The sequence below is a fragment of the Vitis riparia genome, chromosome 12, assembly GCF_004353265.1.
Source record: "Vitis riparia cultivar Riparia Gloire de Montpellier isolate 1030 chromosome 12, EGFV_Vit.rip_1.0, whole genome shotgun sequence".
In the NCBI taxonomy this organism is placed as follows: domain Eukaryota; kingdom Viridiplantae; phylum Streptophyta; class Magnoliopsida; order Vitales; family Vitaceae; genus Vitis; species Vitis riparia.
The window spans coordinates 2,601,024-2,621,515 of NC_048442.1; the positions used below are offsets into that span (position 1 = coordinate 2,601,024).

A 20,492-nucleotide genomic window follows, 5' to 3' on the forward strand; every position below is an offset into this window, starting at 1 on the left:
AAAAAAATAAAATTACATTAAAAAAATAGAAAAAAGTTTAAAAAATTTATTTATATTGTTAAAAATAATTTTAGGATATCAAAAAATGCATAAAGTCTATTTTGTACAATAATTAAATCTTTTAAATTTCAATAATATTTTTTGTATTTTAGTTATATTTTTCATTATTTTATAATTATTATAATTTAATATTTTAATCACATTTTTCATATAATTTAGTACCTACCAAAAAATAAAGCAAAAAATGGGAGGAATACTACAAAAAGCGTATTCCTCCATTTGTTAATTTTTTTTCATTGATATTATCATATCAGTTTGCAATCCCACATCGGATTGTGAGAGAAATAAGGGTGCAAACGATGCCTATAAGAGGTATCCTCGTTGAAAGCCACAGTATTCACATCTTGTGGGCTCAAGACTCAGCCTACTTAAAAGATTTGGGTGTGGGTTCTGTCGTATTAAGACATGGACCAGTATGGATTTTTGCTTACAGTTTTTATATGATTGGGTAGCTTGCAGAACGATGGGACCGTTCGGTTCGTTTGGAACTCTCTGGTTTTCGCCGGTTCACCGGTCCGATAGTTGGTTTAGGCGTCCGTGACCGGTTCAATGTTACAACGGTCTAATAGGTAAATCGTTGCGGAATTGCGACCGGTTGTCGGTTGGACCGGCCGGTCCGGTCCGGTTTTTTAAACACTGGGAAAGAGAGAGGGGTTTAGAGAGAGAAAGTAGAGAGGGATGATGGAAGCTTCGAGCCGGATATCTCTGCAAATCCTGTTGTTCTCTTCGATTTCTCTGCAATTCTTTTCAGGTTCGTCTCTCAGATCTATCTCTCTCTTCCGAATCCAAATTTCACCAGTTATGTACAGGTCATTTTGATTGTCCTTTCTGTTTCTGAAACCATTTTTTTCCGACAAATTTCATGATGTTTGTTACCGTTGTATGCTTTTAGACCTAATTCAGATCCAATTTTGGAATTAGAGTTGTTTTATTTTTTTTTATTTTTTTTTGTTGGGAATAATTTTCTGAAATTATTATTATTAGTATTTTTTGTGCTCTAACCTCAAATTATGCTTTCATTTTTTGTTAGGGTTGTAATACTATACCGCGTATCTTTTTTTTTTTTTTTTCCTTCTTTGTGAAAGCTCTTTGGATTGATAAGTTGGTTTGCGGATCGGATTTTTTACACACTGTGATTGCTTGTGCCATCGGTTTGGTTGCTGAGAAAATTGAGGAAAATTAGAGAAAATAAAACGTTCCTTTGTTTTGTTTTTGTTTTATTTTTTATTTTTTCCTGGTGTCGGTTTGTAGGTTAAATAATTGAACATTTAATCTCGGCTACGGGGCATGGTAGTGGCGTACATTGGGAAGTCTTAAAGATTCATAATTGCTGAGAGAAGAGGAGAAAGAGAAAGAAAATTTTGGACCTTTCTTTGGGTTTTGAATAATTCAAATAAGCCAACTCGTACTGGAGGGTCTTCTTTATTTTGGGTCACATATGTTGAAAATTTTGAAAAATTGGAAATTTTACCAAGTCACTCGGTTTGATTTCTGTAAGAAGAAGGAAAAGAGAACTTTGAAAGTTATGTTGCTTTTTGTTTTTATTTTCTGAAACCTGAGAGCTCAATTCAAATAAAGAAATAGTTTCCACAGAATCATTTGACCCAGAGTTTCTATTCTTGAAGGTTCCTGGATAATGGTAAACTTATATTTTTAAGTAAAGACATTTTTAGGGTTCATTTGTAGTTGTAATATTGTTCTTTAATCTATTATTCTTCACAAAAATTTTAATGTTTCAAAATCATAAATGCATTCTACCATTTTGCTTTCCAGTTTAGCTCCTTGATTGTTTAATCCTTCCTGATCATAGTTTTCTGTGTATAGTTTGAGGAGGCTGCAATTGCTGCGTTGAAGAGAGCATTAGGTGCTTTGAACACACATCTTGCTTCAAACAATTTCCTGGTCGGGCATTCTGTCACCCTGGCTGACATTGTCATGACATGCAATTTGACTAAGAGACCTCGGAGTTCCCTCATGTTGAGAGATACTTCTGGACCATGGTTAATCAACCAAATTTCAGCAAGATCTTGGGTGAGGTAAAGCAAACTGCATCAGTCCCACCTGTTTCGTCTGCAAAGAAGCCTGCCCTGCCAAAAGAACATGCCAAACCAAAGCACAAGGATGAACCAAAGAAAGAAGTCAAGAAGGAGCCAGCAAAGCCCAAAGAGGCTCCTGTTGGGGAAGAGGAAGAAGCACCAAAACCCAAACCTAAGAATCCTCTTGATCTGCTGCCCCCAAGTAAGATGATTCTGGATGAATGGAAGAGACTCTACTCAAATACCAAGACCATTTTCCGTGAGGTTGCAATTAAAGGTATCTCTCTCTTTCTTTTTCTTTTTTTTTTTATAAAAAAAATGAAAAATGAAATCTGTTATGGATGCGCAAGCCTCTTTTCTCATGCTTCTATAAATGATAATCCTTATTGATGCAAGCCCATTACAGGTGAATTTGACTTGACAGAGTCAGTCCACTATATTAGGCCTTCCCACATAGGAATAATTGGAACTCTGACTGAGCAGCTAAGCTGTGACAACAAGCCTAGTTGATAAGTTGTCACAGCTTAGCTGCTCAGTTGCTATGGTTGCTCTGTTTACTACTTCTCATTCTTCAAGGTTTAAAACTTTGAAGTTCACAATGAATATGTTCATGATTATGCAGGATTCTGGGACATGTACGATCCCGAGGGATACTCTCTTTGGTTCTGTGATTACAAATACAATGACGAGAATACCGTCTCATTTGTAACTCTGATCAAGGTTGGTGGATTCCTTCAGCGGATGGATCTGGCACGCAAGTATGCTTTTGGGAAGATGCTTGTAATCGGCTCAGAGGCCCCATTTAAGGTGAAGGGGCTGTGGCTTTTCCGCGGGCAAGAGATACCTCAATTTATAATTGATGAGTGCTATGACATGGAACTCTATGAGTGGAAGGAGGTTGACATCTCGCATGAGGCCCAAAAGGGGCGTGTGATTCAGATGATAGAAGATCAGGAGCCTTTTGAGGGAGAGGCTCTTCTGGATGCCAAGTGCTTCAAGTGAGAAAACCATCCCTAGCTGAAAGGATATGTTTTTGTTTTTTATTTTTTTGGTAGAACTTTTCTCTCTTCCTTTCCTAGACAGATTGAATCCTTAGTTTATATTTGTTATTTAAGTGATATATTGATTTCTATGCTTGTTTGTGAGTTTGATGTTTGATTTTTTATTCCACATTTCTTTTGTTGTGTATGAGAAATAAAAAATCAAACGTCAAACTCTCAAACAAACATAGAAATCAACATATTCATTTTGACTTGATGAGAAATAAAAAATCATACATGTCTATGTAACTTGATGTATGCATTATAGAATTCATTTTGAATATATTGATTTCTATGTTTGTTTAAGAGCTTGATGTTTGATTTTTTATTTCGTTCTTTTGTTGTATATGAGAATAATTTGATTCCCTTTTAACTGCATTTTGTCATAGGATGTTATTTTCTTTTTCTAGTTCACTAAAAAAAGAAAATAACATCCTATGACAAAATAAAGTTAAAAGGAAATCAAATTCTTCTCATAGACAACAAAAGAAATGAGAAATAAAAAACCAAACATCAAGCTCTTCAAAAAACATAGAAATCAACATATTCGAAATGAATTCTATAACGCATACATCAAGTCAACATAGTGCTTGTGTTTGTCATTTGATCATTTGCTGGTAGTATATAAGCAAGATGTTTTTCTCATTGCATGATGCATGGGGTGAGTTGAGAATTGTTAGTCTTGTGAAAGCAAAGACCTTGAAATGGCTTGAAAACAACTGTATTATTCCTCTTTCGGGTCTGCTCTCTTGGCTGTTTGGGTTGTATTGAACATTGATATTGCGGATGGTAGGAAGTTCAAGGGATCTGCCTCTGACTATATAAGAAGTCTCACCACCAAAGAAAACTGTGGGCACGCCTAGCTGCCTGCTCTGTTCTTGAACCTCTTCAAGAAGGGTAATTGGTCTTCTATTTCCAATTCTTTTTTGGCCATTTAGCGCTGAACTTCTTTGCATTTAGGTTCTTCATCTGCAATCTCGGATGAATCACCAAAAACCGAGGAAGGAGACCAATCTGCCCAATACAGCAGTTCTGATGCTCTCATTGACAAGCCTAGAGAAGAACTAGTGTGGAGATATAGGTGTTCCTTCTTCAGTCTGTACCAACAGAATCTGTGTCCGTCTAAGAACACGGGTATAAATCATTTCAGGGTACCATAGGAAATCTGAGAGCCCACTTTGACTGGCAATCTTAGAACGCTGATGTGCTTTTCTTCTTTCTATTCTTGCATTAGCATTTAGAATTTAATTTCATTTGCATTCAGGGTCATCTCCGTTCTCAGATGAACTACCAAATGCCTGAAAGGATATCTCTCTGTGCATCATGATGTGTCCAAGGGAGCCTAGAAGAGGCTTAGATCTTGTTTGTATTGGCTTCTTAAAATGCCACGGGCTTTCCTCTTAGCTCTAGTTGCTCCATTAAAATAGTTTGTGATCAATGAGCATTTCATTTCTAACTTTCTCTCCTAAATTCCTTGAATAACTATAAGTGATTTTTCAATTTTGTTTCATTGAAATGCTCTCTCTTAAAGCATTTTTTTTAAAAAAAAAAATCGATTATTAGGTGTTTCTCACGTAAATATTATAAGTGATTTTTCAACTTTTAAAGTACTTTTTAAATTTTACCCAATTCTTAAACTTTTTTTAAAAATGTTTTCTTAGGTTAAAAGTGTTTTTTAAAATTACTTTCATATGGACTCTATCCGTTAGATAATTATAGTCCTAAAAGCATTTAAAAACCATGGTAAAAAAAAAATAAATAACATTTTTGAAAATTAAAAAAAACCCATATATATATATATATATATTTGTGTAATAAAAGTTTTGGTTTTATTATAATATTTTCTTTTTTTAATAATGGTTAATTTATTATTATTAAAATATTTTTTTTAGTTATGTAATATATTATCAAAAATATTAAATATCGTAAAAGAAAATATTTTCAATAAAAACACTTTCACTAGAAATCGGGTTGAATTCCCTTTTTCGATAATATTGTAATTTGCAAACATCTAAATGAAATTTTTAATTCTAATTTTGATTTTAATTTTTTGATTTTTTTTATATTTTTCCTCCCATTCCCTTTTCAAGAAACAAGGGCATAAGAATAAAATTATACATGTTCTGTTTTTTAATAAATTTTATAATTTATAAATATTTCAATCTTGATTCCCTTATTCTCTTTCTTTCTTTTAAAGTCGTAAAGCGTCGGTTTGAATTTGAAAAAGCAAATAATATGCTACATTGAATGGAGCATATTGAGAAGGTGTGGATGCCGTTTAGTGCAGAGTTTAAGACCAAAATAATTTATTTATAAAAAAAAATGGTAAGAATGGTACTTATTTCAAAATATTTGTCATAGGAATTTTCTTTATCCACGTAAACATCCACATGAATTTTTATTCTTTAAGTGTAAAAAACCATCGTTGGTGACTACGATTTTAAAACTTATCGAAATATTCTTAAAACCATAATTACAAACTGCAGTTTTACAATTTCTCTTAGAACCTCGGTTAGTAACTGTGATTTTAAAAATTATAGAAATATTCTTAAAATCACAATTACAAATTGTAGTTTTACAATTTCCCTTAAAACCACAGTTAGTAACTGTGGTTTTACAATTATTTTTAATTCGTATCTATTTTAATGGTGTTGTAATTTTAATATTATTTTAAATTTCTTTTTTTATCAAAATAACCATAAAACCACAATTAGTAACTATGGTTTTACAATTATTTTCAATCCACATCTATTTAATGGTATTGTAATTTTAATATTATTTTTAAAATATTTTTTTATCAAAATAATCATAAAACCATAGTTAGTAACTGTGGTTTTACAATTATTTTTAATCCACGTCTATTTTAATGGTGTTGTAATTTTAATATTATTTTTAAAATATTTTTTTATCAAAATAACCATAAAACCACAGTTAGTAACTGTGGTTTTATAATTCAAGTCTATTTTAATGGTGTTATAATTTTAATAATATTTTTTTATCAAAATAACCATAAAACCACAGTTAATAACTGTGGTTTTAAAAATGTTATAAAAAACACAATCACAGATGGTGGTTTTATAATTTTCTTTAAAACCACAGTCACGAATTGTGGTTTTACAATTTTCTTTAAAACCACAATTACGGATTATGGTTTTACAATTTTCACAAATATTTTTAAGGGGAACTCATGTGTAAAAAAATATGAGATTTTAGAACTTCGCTTTTCACAAATTTTTTTGTTACGACTATTTTAATATATATATATATATATATATATATATATATATATATATATATATATATATATATATATATATATATTATCTTTATTTTTTCATATTTTCCTTGAAATTTTGAGAAAATAATTTGGTCTACATGCATTCACATAAAAATTTATATATTTATGCTAAATACAATATTTATTTGTTTTACAAATATTTTCACATATGAACTAAAGAAAATTATTTATTCATATTATTTTTAAATTTTAAAATAACTAAAGAAATTGTTTATATTATTTTAAAATTTTATATTTTCATATGAAAATTAAGGCCAGTGATTATGATTTTAGGTTATTTCTTATTAAGTATGATTTGAACTTATGTCTTGGTTAAAATGTATAATTTTTTAATTATATGAAAGAAAAATAGGTGATAGTTGTAATAATTTATTTAGTTAGAATTTCTTTCATTTAGACTTTAGAATGCATTTGAGTTTTATTTGTTTAAATTATCAAGGAAACAGGTGAATAACATAACATCACTGTGGACCCGCATTTTTCACGTGCGCCCCCACTCGATCGGCGAGACTCACTTTTTATTTGGTGAAAAATGAATTTTTGGAAAAGTTGGTGTCGCCACTTATTTTATTTTATTTTAAAGGGAGAATAAAACAAGAAAGAAAAACCCTAAAGAAGTGACTCCATAATTTTTGGAAAAGCGTGTCTTTGAAAAACCCGAGTCTAGGTCCGGGGATCAGGTTACTTATTGGGAAGGTACTTCTAGGAGGTAGCACCCCTCTAAGCCCTAAAAAGGTCTCTACTGACTAAGTTGGGGGAAATATAGCGATTAACTGGTTAATCATGGATACCTAAATAGGTTAGATGATTTCGAAAAATAGCATGTTTAGCAGGAAAACCAATCACAATCATGAAGAGGATTTAGGGTACGTACCTGGACTGCTTCTTAGGCGCTATCACAAGACATCAAAGGTTAGTTTGAAAATACGATGCATAATATGCATTTTTATCAAAGATGATCAAACAAGCATCAAGGCAATCAATCATGACATCAAACATGGACATGGCTCATGATAACATACACATTCATAGAATTTTAGAGTTTGAGGGCAGGAAGAGTGTACCTGGATTGGAAGCTAATACTCCTCTATGGGAAACAAAGTTTGCTTAGTAACAAGTGCGAAATAATCTCAATACCATAAAGAGAAAGCACAATCAATCAAATATCAAACAAACAATATTGATGAGAATATCATGAATGTCGGGCCCCCACCAAAGCCCCAATTAATTTTGCATGAATTGATTCTACGAATTCCATTATTTGGAATCATGAAGTTTGTTCATGCTTGTTGAAAATTGAGAAAACCATGAAAATAGTTGAAAATAAAAGAGAACATTGAAAATGCATGCCTGGAGGAAAGTGGCAACAAAGAGTTTATTAAAAATCTGAATTTTATACTTAGAAACTCTCAAGGAATTTTTAAGAAAATTAGACTTATTTTTTATAGAAAAAGATTTTGAAATCCAACTTTAAGATGCATATGATCACAAACGAGAAGAAGGAGAAACATTAGGATTATGATGCGTGGCAAGGTGGCCACTATGTGAGTAAGGTCTGGAAGTGAACTTGAGACTGTATTGCTGAAACGGATTCATGAGGAAATCTCTGTAAATCGCTGGTGTTATTCTCTCTAGATTTTCCTCTTCTACCTTCTTGCATGTATTCAAGTATCTTACATCGCTGTATCTTCGAGCTCTTTTTGATTCCTTGAAATTCCCTACATTCAAATTGTCTTTCAGGAGTTTCGGTATTAAGCTACTGCAACTATCTAATACCCAGATTTTTTTTAGTACTTGAATCCCTGAGAAATGCCACTTGTTCCATAAGTTTCCTGACGTTCATTTCTTCTTCATTTCCTCTTGTGGCATCTAACTCAGTGCCCGAGACCTTCTTCGAATATATTTCCAGCCTTTAGGGAAGTCGTCTTAAAATAGGGTTTACCGGCAGTAGAAACTTGGAGATCAATGCAATTGGCTTGCACAATGTCTAAGGTGCTCTGACCTTTCTTCAAGGTATCTCGTGAGGCCAGTAGCATTCTGATAATCTTGAATTTGCTTTCAGGCGCAACTCATAATCAAAAACGGTTCTTTCGTATCATTCAAATATTCACTAGCATGGTTCACGCGGGCCCTGGTTTCTCATTATAAAAAAACCTTCCTAGGAATGTTCTCGGGCAGCCTTACTTCAAAACTGTAGATATTTGACCCAAGGTTAACTTCTAGGTGTAACCTGGATGCTCTGACCGTTTTTCATCTGCTACCTTTAATTTTCGAGTAGACAGTTCCCAGAGGAAGCTTTCTTTGATCGAGCAGTTGGAAATTAGCCACGCTTATAACATTTCAACTGCAGAGAATTGTGATGTTTGGAGTTGGAATCCGTCATTAGGAATGCACAAGAAGAGGTCGTACCGTGGACTTCGAGATTGCTTTATGATTCAGCAGACTCCCTGAACAGAGCAGTAATCACAAAGGGGTCTTGGAATATCATTCTCTCTTCCAAATAGCGTCAAGAACACCATGTATTGTTTTGTGGGATTTCAGTAGAGCTTCAGCTGATCAAATGTTGTATACTGAATTGCAGGGTTTATAGTCAAAAGAAGAGAAATTCCAAGACCATCAAAGGTCTTCTGGTCCTGAGAAACACCTCCAAGAGGAGTTCAGATTCTTATAATTGCCTGCTCCTCTCACTAGCTGTTAGATAATCGTCTCCAGTTTTCTATAAATCCGTAAGTTACAACCTTCACATTTGGCAGCACAGGAATTGGCATTTTCAGCTGAAACACTAACTTTAGGGGTATGCAATCGAACCAAAAGAAATCACTTCTCTCTCAGCAAAGGGCTTAACTACAGGTTTAGAAGTGGGATCGTTTCCGGTGCCAAGTAAAGACCTCTCGGGAGCCATAACGGAGGAGGAAAATATGTTGATTCGGGTTTCAATTGATTCAACTTCTGTTGGACAGATGTGGGACAAGTCTTTCTGATAAGTAGTGGATTTTGGGTCACATATGTTGAAAATTTTGAAAAATTGGAAATTTTAACAAGTCACTCGGTTTAATTCCTGTTAGAAAAAGAAAGGGGGTGCCAAAGAAAATACCTTTCATAATTGCATTGTTTGTAGCTTCTTTTGTTTCCTTCAATGTCTCTTTGCTCAGGAGACAGATATTTATTTCAATGTTTCTTGTGTTCCCTGTCTATGTCCTTTTTATATGCAGAAACCAAACATGGATTTCTTTTTTTTTCTTTTTTTTCCCACAATGCTGGTGATGGCACAGCGACTTCTCTTGAGAGGATGGACATGTGCCTTCCCATGTGATCACAAATTAATGGAATGATTCATTTTTCATGTGTCATTTACTATGACATAATGATAAACTATACTCCTAAGTAAAGACATTTTTAGGGTTCCATTTGTAGTTGTAATATTGTTCTTTAATCTAAGAATCCTGTTGGGGAAGAGGAAGAAGCGCCAAAACCCAAACCTAAGAATCCTCTTGATCTGCTGCCCCCAAGTAAGATGATTCTGGATGAATGGAAGAGACTCTACTCAAATACACCATTTTCCGTGAGGTTGCAATTAAAGGTATCTCTCTCTTTCTTTTTCTTTTTCTTTTTCTTTTTTATAAAAAAAATGAAAAAAGAAATCTGTTATGGATGCAAGCCTCTTTTCTCATCTTCTATAAATGATAATCCTTATTGATGCAAGCCCATTACAGGTGAATTTGACTTGACATAGTCAGTCCACTATATTAGGCCTTCCCACATAGGAATAATTGGAACTCTGACTGAGCAGCTAAGCTGTGACAACAAGCCTAGTTGATAAGTTGCTATGGTTGCTCTGTTTTCTACTTCTCATTCTTCAAGGTTTAAAACTTTGAAGTTCACAATGAATATGTTCATGATTATGCAGGATTATGGGACATGTACGATCCCAAGGGATACTCTCTTTGGTTCTGTGATTACAAATACAATGACGAGAATACCGTCTCATTCGTAACTCTGATCAAGGTTGGTGGATTCCTTCAGTGGATGGATCTGGCAATACAATGACAAGAATACCGTCTCATTCATAACTCTGAACAAGTTTGGTGGATTCCTTCAGCGGATGGATCTGGCACGCAAGTATGCTTTTGGGAAGATGCTTGTAATCGGCTCAGAGCCCCATTCAAGGTGAAGGGGCTGTGGCTTTTCCGCGGGCAAGAGATACCTCAATTTATAATTGATGTGCTATGACATGGAACTCTATGAGTGGAAGAAGGTTGACATCTCGGATGAGGCTCCAAAAGGAGCGTGTGATTCAGATGATAGAAGATCAGGAGCCTTTTGAGGGAGAGGCTCTTCTGGATGCCAAGTGCTTCAAGTGAGAAAACCATCCCTAGCTGAAAGGATATGTTTTTGTTTTTTATTTTCCTGGGAGAGCTTGTTTCTCTTTTCCTTTCCTAGACAGATTGAATCCTTAGTTTATATTTGTTATTTAAGTGATATGTTGATTTCTATGCTTTTTTGTGAGCTTGATGTTTGATTTTCTATTTCTCTTTCTTTTTTTTTGTATGAAAAGAATTTGTTTTTCTTTTAACTGTATTTTGTCATAAAATGTTATTTTTAACATCCTACGACGAAATGCAGTTAAAAAGAAAACAAATTCTTCTCATAAACAACAAAAGAAATAAAAAATAAAAAACCAAACATCAAGCTCTCAAACAAAAATAGAAATCAACATATTCATTTTGACTTGATCAGCAATAAAAAACCATACATCAAGTCTATGTGACTTGATGTATGCGTTATAGAATTCATTTTGAATATATTGATTTCTATTGTTTGTTTGAGAGTTTGATTTTTTATTTCTCATTTCTTTTGTTGTCTGTGAGAATAAGTTGATTTCCTTTTAACTACATTTTGTCATAGGATGTTATTTTTTTCTTCTCGTCATCACGAGAAAAAGAAAATAACATCCTATGACAAAATGCAGTTAAATGGAAATCAACTTATTTTCATAGACAACAAAAGAAATGAGAAATAAAAAATCAAACGTCAAGTTCTCAAACAAACAATAGAAATCAACATATTCAAAATGAATTCTATAACGCATACATCAATTCAACATAGTCCTTGTGTTTGTCATTCGATCATTTGTTGGATGTATATAAGCAAGATGTTTTTCTCATTGCATGATGCATGGGGTGAGTTGAAAATTGTTAAGTCTTGTGAAAGTGAAGATCGACCTTGAAATGGCTTGAAAACAACTGTATTATTCCTCTTTCGGGTCTGCTCTCTTGGCTGTTTTGGTTGTATTGAATATTGACATTGCGGATGGTAGGAAGTTCAAGGGATCTGCCTCTGACTATATAAGAGGTCTCACCACCAAAGAAAACTGTGGGCACGCCTAGCTGCCTGCTCTGTTCTTGAACCTCTTCAAGAAGGGTAATTGGTCTTCTATTTCCAATTCTTTTTTGGGCATTTAGCGTTGAACTTTCTTTGCATTTAGGTTCTTCATCTGCATTCTCGGATGAATCACCAAAAACCCAGGAAGGAGACCAATCTGCCCAATAGATTCATCTCATTGTATGATTCTGGTTTTTGGGTGAGAAAAGGAAACTACAGCTGTTCTGATGCTCTCATTGACAAGCCTAGAGAAGAACTACTGTGGAGATAGAGGTGTTCCTTCTTCAGTCTGTACCAACAGAATCTGTGTCCGTGCGTGCATGCCCGTGTTCTTAGAAGACGGGTATAAATCCTTTCAGGGTACCATAGGAAATCTGAGAGCCCACTTTGACTGGCAATCTTTGAATGCTGATGTGTTTTTCTTCTTTCTATTCTTGCATTAGCATTTAGAATTTAATTTCTCCGTTCTCAGATGAATTACCAAATGCCTGAAAGGATATCTCTCTCTGCATTATGATGTGTCCAAGGGAGCCTAGAAGAGGCTTAGATCTTGTTTGTATTGGCTTCTTAAAATGCCATGGGCTTTCCTCTTAGCTCTAGTTGCTCCATTAAAATAGTTTGTGATCAATGAGAAATATAATGAGCATTTCATTTCAAACTCTCCTAAATTCCTTGAATCACTATAAGTGATTTTTCAATTCTGTTTCATTGAAATGCTCTCTCTAAAAGCATTTTTTTTAACAATCGATTATCAGGTGTTTCTCACATAAGTATTGTAAGTGATTTTTCAACTTTTAAAAGTACTTTTTAAATTTTACCTAATTCTTGAACTTTTTTTTAAAATGTTTTCTTAGGCTAAAAGTGTTTTTGAAAGTTACTTTCATATGGAGTCTAAAAAGTGCATGATTATGAATAGTGTTTTTAGTTTTTTTAATATTTGAAAATTTTTATTTTTCAAGTATTAGAAAAGATAAAAACACTTTTTAGAATCATTGTTAAATGCACTTTAAGAATTTGATAGATAATGTTTTTTAAAAAATGTTTATACTCCTAAAAGCATTTAAAAACCTTTTTAAGGTAAAAAAAAAAAAAGATATTTGACAATATTTTAAAAAACACTTGAAAATAAATAAATAAAAACACTTAAAAGAGTGTTTTGTAGAGAAGCACTTCCATTTCTTTCTTACTCTCTTTTTTATAAAAGTGATTTTTGAGTGTTTTTTAACAATATAAATGTTTATATATATTTGTGTAATAAAAGTTTCGGGTTTATTATAATATTTTCTTTTTTAAATAATGGTCATTTTTAGTAATTCATTATTATTAAAAATGTTTTTTTTACTTATGCAATATATTATCAAAAACAATATTATAATTATTTTTCTGTTGTAAATGAAAAGAATGAATGACCACATTGATGGCCATTATGAACTCCCATTACTCATCTTAAAGATGAGTAAATGGAGTTCATATTATGAAGCCTATAAAAGGCTTCTTACCCCTCCATGTAAAGGCATCTCGAGAAAGAAAGAAAGCTCTTCCTCTCATTCTCTCTCTTTCTCTCTTTCTTTCACTTTCTCAATTCTCTTCTTTGATTCCTTCTTCCATATTATATATCAAAGTAAGATATATTTTATCTCTACTACTTTGATTTGCATTATATTTGTCTTTGTTTTACAACACGTTATCAGCACGAATTGCTCTGAAGGTAATTCTCGTATCTTAAACTTGAAGTTATTTATATAGAATAAAATTTTACATATTTATATTATTGTTGATTTGTTTTGTTACATATTGTTAAAAGTTATAAACAAATTATTTGATTTTGTTTATAATCAAAGTTATACCAATGCTATCAAGTTATTATAACTGATTTTAATAATATTGTTTTGTCATATATATGAAGTTATTTGACAATGTCGAATATCACAAAACTCGAATTTGTGGCACTTGACATTTCGGGAAAGAACTATCTATCTTGGATCCTTGATGCTGAATTACATCTTGATGCAATGAACCTTGGAGCTACGATCAAACAAGGAAATCAAGCATCCCTGCAGGATCGCGCAAAAGCATTGATTTTCCTTCGCCATCACCTCCATGAAGGTTTAAAAAATGAGTATCTTACGGTAAAGGACCCATTTACTCTATGGAGTAATTTGAAAGAAAGATATGACCACCAGAAAACTGTGATTCTCCCAAAAGCTCGATATGATTGGATGCACCTAAGGTTGCAAGATTTTAAAACTGTTAGTGAATACAACTCTGCACTTTTCAAAATCAGCTCTCAATTAAAGCTGTGTGGAGAAAAAATCACAGAGGAAGACATGTTAGAGAAAACTTTTACTACGTTTCATGCCTCGAATGTGCTCCTGCAGCAGCAATATCGAGAGCGTAGATTTACAAAATATTCTGAATTAATATCATGTCTTCTTGTTGCTGAACAAAATAATGAGCTTTTGATGAGAAATCACCAGTCTCGTCCAACTGGATCTGAACCATTCCCTGAAGTGAATGCAATATCGTCCCAAACTCGTGGACGTGGACGAGGACGAGGACGTGGTCGTGGTCGTGGAAGAAATCCCCGATACCATGGTTCTTATAGTAATAATTCTCAGAAAATGAAAGCCTCATTGCACCACCAGAAGTGGAACAATACTGAGACAATACAAGAAAATGGGAAGCGTATACAAGATAAACCTCCTAAGAACCATGAGAATAATTGTTATAGATGTGGTATGAAGGGGCATTGGTCGCGTACCTGTCGTACGCCCAAACATTTGGTCGACCTCTATCAAGCATCAATAAAAGCTAAAGGAAAAGAGATAGAGATGAACTTTACCGATGGTGATGGATTGGACCTAACCTACTATGACATTGATTTCTTTGGAGGTCCCAATGAAAAAACAGATCATTTGATAAATGATGAAAAAATTAACATTGATTGATGTTACTTTATATATAAAATAATATATTATTATGTCTTATATTTACATCTGATTTACTTTGTTATTTACATTATGCCCTGTTTTTTTTTGTTATATATGAAATCCATGTGTTATTTGGTCTCAAGATGAATGAGGATGATGTATGTCTCGCGGACTGTGCGACCACGCACACAATTCTTCGAGATAAAAGATATTTCCTCGAATTGACATTAATAAAAGCTAATGTAAGTACCATATCTGGTACTACAAACTTAGTTGAAGGCTCTGGAAGAGCAAACATAATGTTGCCAAATGGAACTAGATTCCATATAAATGATGCGTTATATTCTAGCAAATCCAGAAGAAATTTGCTCAGTTTTAAAGATATCCGCAGAAATGGATATCATATTGAAACTATGAATGAAGATAATGTAGAATATCTTTATATTACTTCCATCATATCTGGCCAGAAGCTTATAATGGAAAAACTCCCGGCTTTCTCCTCTGGGTTGTATCATACAACTATAAAGCCTATTGAATCATATGTTGTCGTGAACCAGAAGTTCAACGACCCAAAAGTTTTTGTCCTTTGGCATGACAGGCTAGGTCACCCAGGGTCTTCAATGATGCGTCGAATAATCGAACACTCACATGGGCATCCACTAAAGAACCAGAAGATTCTTTCGCCCAATGAATACTCATGTGCTGCCGCTCACAAGGTAAATTGATAATCAGACCATCTTTTACTAAAGTCATATCTGAGTCACCAATCTTTTTAGAAAGAATACATGGGGACATATGTGGGCCTATCCATCCACCATGTGGACCATTCCGTTATTTTATGATCTTAATAGATGCTTCTACTAGGTGGTCACATGTTTGTCTCCTTTCTACACGTAACGTAGCCTTTGCTAGACTCCTTGCACAAATAATCAGATTACGAGCACAATTTCCAGATTATCCAATTAAGACAATACGTCTTGATAATGCTGGCGAATTTACTTCTCAAACATTCATTGACTATTGCATGTCAGTAGGGATAAATATTGAGCATCCTGTTGCTCATACTCATACCCAGAATGGTTTAGCAGAATCCTTCATCAAACGTCTCCAATTAATAGCTCAACCATTACTAATGAAAACCAAATTACCTACTTCCGCCTGGGGACATGCTATTATGCATGCTGCAGCTTTAGTCCGTATTCGACCTACAACTTACCATGAATACTCCCCTTCACAACTTGTGCTTGGAAAACAACCAAATATCTCTCACTTACGAATCTTTGGTTGTGCAGTATATGTACCAATTGCACCTACACAACACACTAAAATGGGTCCCCAACGAAGACTTGGGGTTTATGTAGGTTTTGATTCTCCATCTATCATAAGATATCTTGAACCTTTGACAGGCGATGTTTTTACAGCCCGCTTTGCGGATTGTCATTTTAATGAGAGTGTTTTCCCATCATTAGGGAGAGAAAAGTCGATTCTTGAAGAACGACGAGAAATTAGTTGGAAGGCATCTACTATGACCCATCTTGATCCTCGTACAAATCAATGTGAACTAGAAGTTCAAAGGATCATTCATTTGCAAAATCTTGCAAATCAATTACCAGATGCATTCATTGATACCAAGAAAGTGACAAAGTCACATATCCCGGCTGCAAATACTCCAGCACGGATTGATGTCCCTGTAGGACAGTTAACAAATGAATCTAAGATACGCCTGAAGCGTGGTAGACCTGTCGGCTCAAAGGATGTAACTCCCCGGAAGAGGAGAACCCAAGAAAAACTTGGCACTCTAGAAGAGACCATCAAAATGACTGATCAATTTAAAATTGATAAATCTATAGCCCTAAAAGAGGCACAAATAATGCAGAAAGCCCCCAAGAGGCACAAATTGAACAAGAAGCCCCCGAAGAGGCACATATTGAACAAGAAGCCCCTGAAGAGGCACAGGTACCTGAAAATTGTGAGATCTCAGTAAGTTATGTACAAACGGGAGAAAAATGGGATTGAAATAATATTGTTATTAACAATATTTTTGCTTTCCAAGTGGCCTCTGATATCATAATAAATGATGAAGATCCCGAACCACGAAATGTGGAAGAATGTCGACATAGAAATGATTGGCCAAAATGGAAAGAAGCTATACAGGCAGAATTAAACTCATTAACAAAACGAGAAGTTTTTGGACCTGTAGTCCAAACACCTGAAGATGTAAAGCCTGTTGGGTACAAATGGGTATTTGTACGAAAGCGCAATGAGAATAATGAGATCATAAGATATAAAGCGCGATTAGTAGCACAAGGTTTCTCGCAGAGACCTGGTATTGACTACGAGGAAACATATTCTCCTGTCATGGACGCAATCACATTTCGTTTCTTAATTAGTTTGGCAGTCTCAGAAGAACTGGATATGCGTCTCATGGATGTTATTACAGCATATTTATATGGATCCATGGATAATGATATATACATGAAAATCCCCGAAGAATTTAAATTGCCTGATGCAAATAATACAAAGCCTCGTAGCATGTACTCAATCAAGTTACAACGATCCTTGTATGGATTAAAGCAATCTGGACACATGTGGTACAATCGCCTTAGCGAATACTTGCTAAAAGAAGGGTATGTGAATAACCCTATATGCCCATGCATCTTCATTAAGAAATCAGAAACCGGATTTGCAATTATTACAGTGTATGTTGATGACTTAAATCTTGTTGGAACTCCTGAAGAGCTCACAAGAACAACAAATTACTTGAAAAAGAATTTGAGATGAAAGATCTTGGAAAAACAAAATTTTGTCTCGGCCTGCAGATCGAGCATTTCCCAAATGGAGTTTTAGTACATCAATCAACATACATTAAGAAAGTTTTGAAGCGTTTTTATATGGATAAAGCGCATCCTTTAAGTTCTCCAATGGTTGTCCGATCACTTGATGTGAAAAAGGACCCATTTCGTCCTTGCGAAAAGGATGAAGAGTTACTTGGTCCTGAAGTACCGTATCTTAGTGCTATTGGTGCACTTATGTATCTTGCCAATTGTACACGTCCAGACATTGCTTTTTCTGTCAATTTATTAGCAAGATACAGTTCCGCTCCAACTCGAAGACATTGGAATGGTATCAAACATATATTGCGTTATCTTCGCGGAATTACTGATATGGGTTTATTTTACTCAAGGGAATCAAAGCAACAATTGCTTGGATATGCAGATGCAGGATATCTTTCAGATCCACATAAAGGCAGGTCACAAACAGGGTATGTGTTTAATTGCAATGGTACTGCTATTTCATGGAGATCTGTCAAACAAACAATGGTAGCCGCATCATCAAATCATTCGAAAATACTGGCAATTCATGAAGCAAGTCGTGAATGTATATGGCTAAAATCTATGATTCAGCATATTCGAGAATCATGTGGACTCTCCTCTATCAAAGGTGACCCGACAACATTATTTGAAGATAATGCTGCATGCATTGTACAAATAACAGGGGGTTATATTAAAGGAGATAGAACTAAACACATTTCACCAAAATTCTTTTATACACATGAACTCCAGAAGAGTGGTGAAATTGATGTGCAACAAATACGCTCAAGTGATAATCTAGCAGATTTATTCACAAAATCATTGCCAACCTCAACATTCAAGAAGTCAATACACAGGATTGGAATGCGTCAACTCAAGGATATCGACATGAGAGGGAGTATGCTTGTAAAAGGGTGTTAGTGTACTGTACTCTTTTTTCCTTCGTCCAGGTTTTGTCCTACTGGGTTTTACTGGCAAGGTTTTTAACGAGACAGTCCTAATATACCAAGAAAAGAATATTGTACTCTTTTTCCTTCGCTAGGTTTTTCCTATAGGGTTTTTTACTAGCAAGGTTTTAATGAGGCATATTTTTTTAATATGGTGGTCATCCAAGGGGGAGTGTTGTAAATGAAAAGAATGAATGACCACATTGATGGCCATTATGAACTCCCATTACTCATCTTAAAGATGAGTAAATGGAGTTCATATTATGAAGCCTATAAAAGGCTTCTTACCCCTCCATGTAAAGGCATCCCGAGAAAGAAAGAAAACTCTTCCTCTCATTCTCTCTCTTTCTCTCTTTCTTTCACTTTCTCAATTCTCTTCTTTGATTCCTTCTTCCATATTATATATCAAAGTAAGATATATTTTATCTCTACTACTTTGATTTGCATTATATTTGTCTTTGTTTTACAACATTTTCTAAATTCCCATAAAAATATTTCACTAGAAACCGGTTCTAAATTTCATTGAAATCCCTTTTTTGAGAATATTGTAATTTGCAAACATCTTAATGAAATTTTTACTTCTAATTTTGATTTTGATTTTTGATTTTTTCCCTTCCATTCCCTTTTTCAGAAACAAGGGCATAAGAATAAAATTATACATTCTTATTCAGGTTCTGTTTTTTAATAAATTTTATAATTTATAAACATCTCAATCTTGATTTCCTTATTCTCTTCCTTTATTTTAAAGTCGTAAAGCGTCGGTTTGAATATGAAAAAGCAAATAATATGCTACATTATGGAGCATATTAAGAAGGTGTGGATGCCGTTTAGTGCACTACAGTGAATATTGAGTGTTTGTCAAGGAAGAGACTGAAACTTTTTGGGTGGTTCCACTTCCACCACACACCACCCTACCTCACAATAATCCTTTGGAATATATGAAATTTGTTAATGAAGTTTTTTTTTTATTTTTTTGTTTTTTTATTTTTTTCTATATTAAAATAAAATACTAGAAAAAAAATCATTTTTTAGTCTTTTGAAAAATTAAACATATATCTTATTTAAGAACTGTTTTTGAAAATGATTTTTTTTAAAAATTGATAATAGTTTTTAAAAAATTGTTTTTTGATGTTTTATAAAATAAAAGTATGTTTGAAACCTAAAATATTTTTAAACTATTTTTAATATTTTTAAATATATTATAAAAACAATTTTTATATCTAAGGTCTTATTTATAGTCTTTAAAACAATTAAATTTTGAAAAACCTTAAATTAAGTTATTTAAAAATTCCGCTTGATAACTGTTTTTGAAGACAGTTATGAAAAATAATTTTTGAGAATATTTGAAACTTATTTTATGATATATTGCAAAATAAAAGTCTTTTTGAAAATCCGAAATGTTTTTAATCTCTTTTTAATATTTTTAAATAAGTTTTAAAAAATCATTTTTGTATCCGGTACTTTATTTTTAATTATTTTATATGCTTATATAATTATTTTTTAAAACAATAAAAAATAAGTAAAAATAATAGAAAATGGTCAAAAGATATTCTTTAAAAACACGCTATTTTATATTCTTAAAAACAAAAAACAATTTTCAGTTCTCAAATATGCTTTTTTTTTCTTTTTTAAGAACAAAACAAAAAAATATATATATTAAAAAAATAGAAAAAAAGTTTTAAAATTTTATTTATATTTTTAAAAATAATTTTAGGATATCAAAAAATGCATAAAGTCTATTTTGTACAATAATTACATCTTTTAAATTTCAATAATATTTTTTGTATTTTAGTTATATTTTTTATTATTTTATAATTATTATAATTTAATATTTTAATCACATTTTTCATATACGTTAGTACCTTCCAAGAAATAAAGCAAAACATGGGAGGAATACTACAAAAGGCCTATTCCTCCATTTTTCTGGCCAAAAACGACGGCGTTTAGGATCCAGAGGGCATTTTACAGGGAGAAAGAGAAAGAGAGAGA

General features: G+C 33.2%; 1 protein-coding gene and 1 pseudogene across 1 annotated transcript; both read left to right on the plus strand.

Annotated features, from left to right (window-relative positions):
* The first annotated feature begins 417 nt into the window (after positions 1–417).
* Positions 418–4,055, plus strand: LOC117926573 (elongation factor 1-gamma-like). The gene is made up of 4 exons (XM_034845710.1): positions 418–811; positions 1,885–2,373; positions 2,719–3,094; positions 3,930–4,055. Exons 2-4 carry the CDS (start codon positions 2,058–2,060, stop codon positions 3,997–3,999), a joined length of 762 nt encoding a protein of 253 aa, XP_034701601.1. The 5' UTR covers positions 418–811; positions 1,885–2,057; the 3' UTR covers positions 4,000–4,055.
* Positions 4,056–9,867: 5,812 nt separating this feature from the next.
* LOC117926574 lies at positions 9,868–10,919 on the plus strand (annotated as a pseudogene).
* Positions 10,920–20,492: the final 9,573 nt, after the last annotated feature.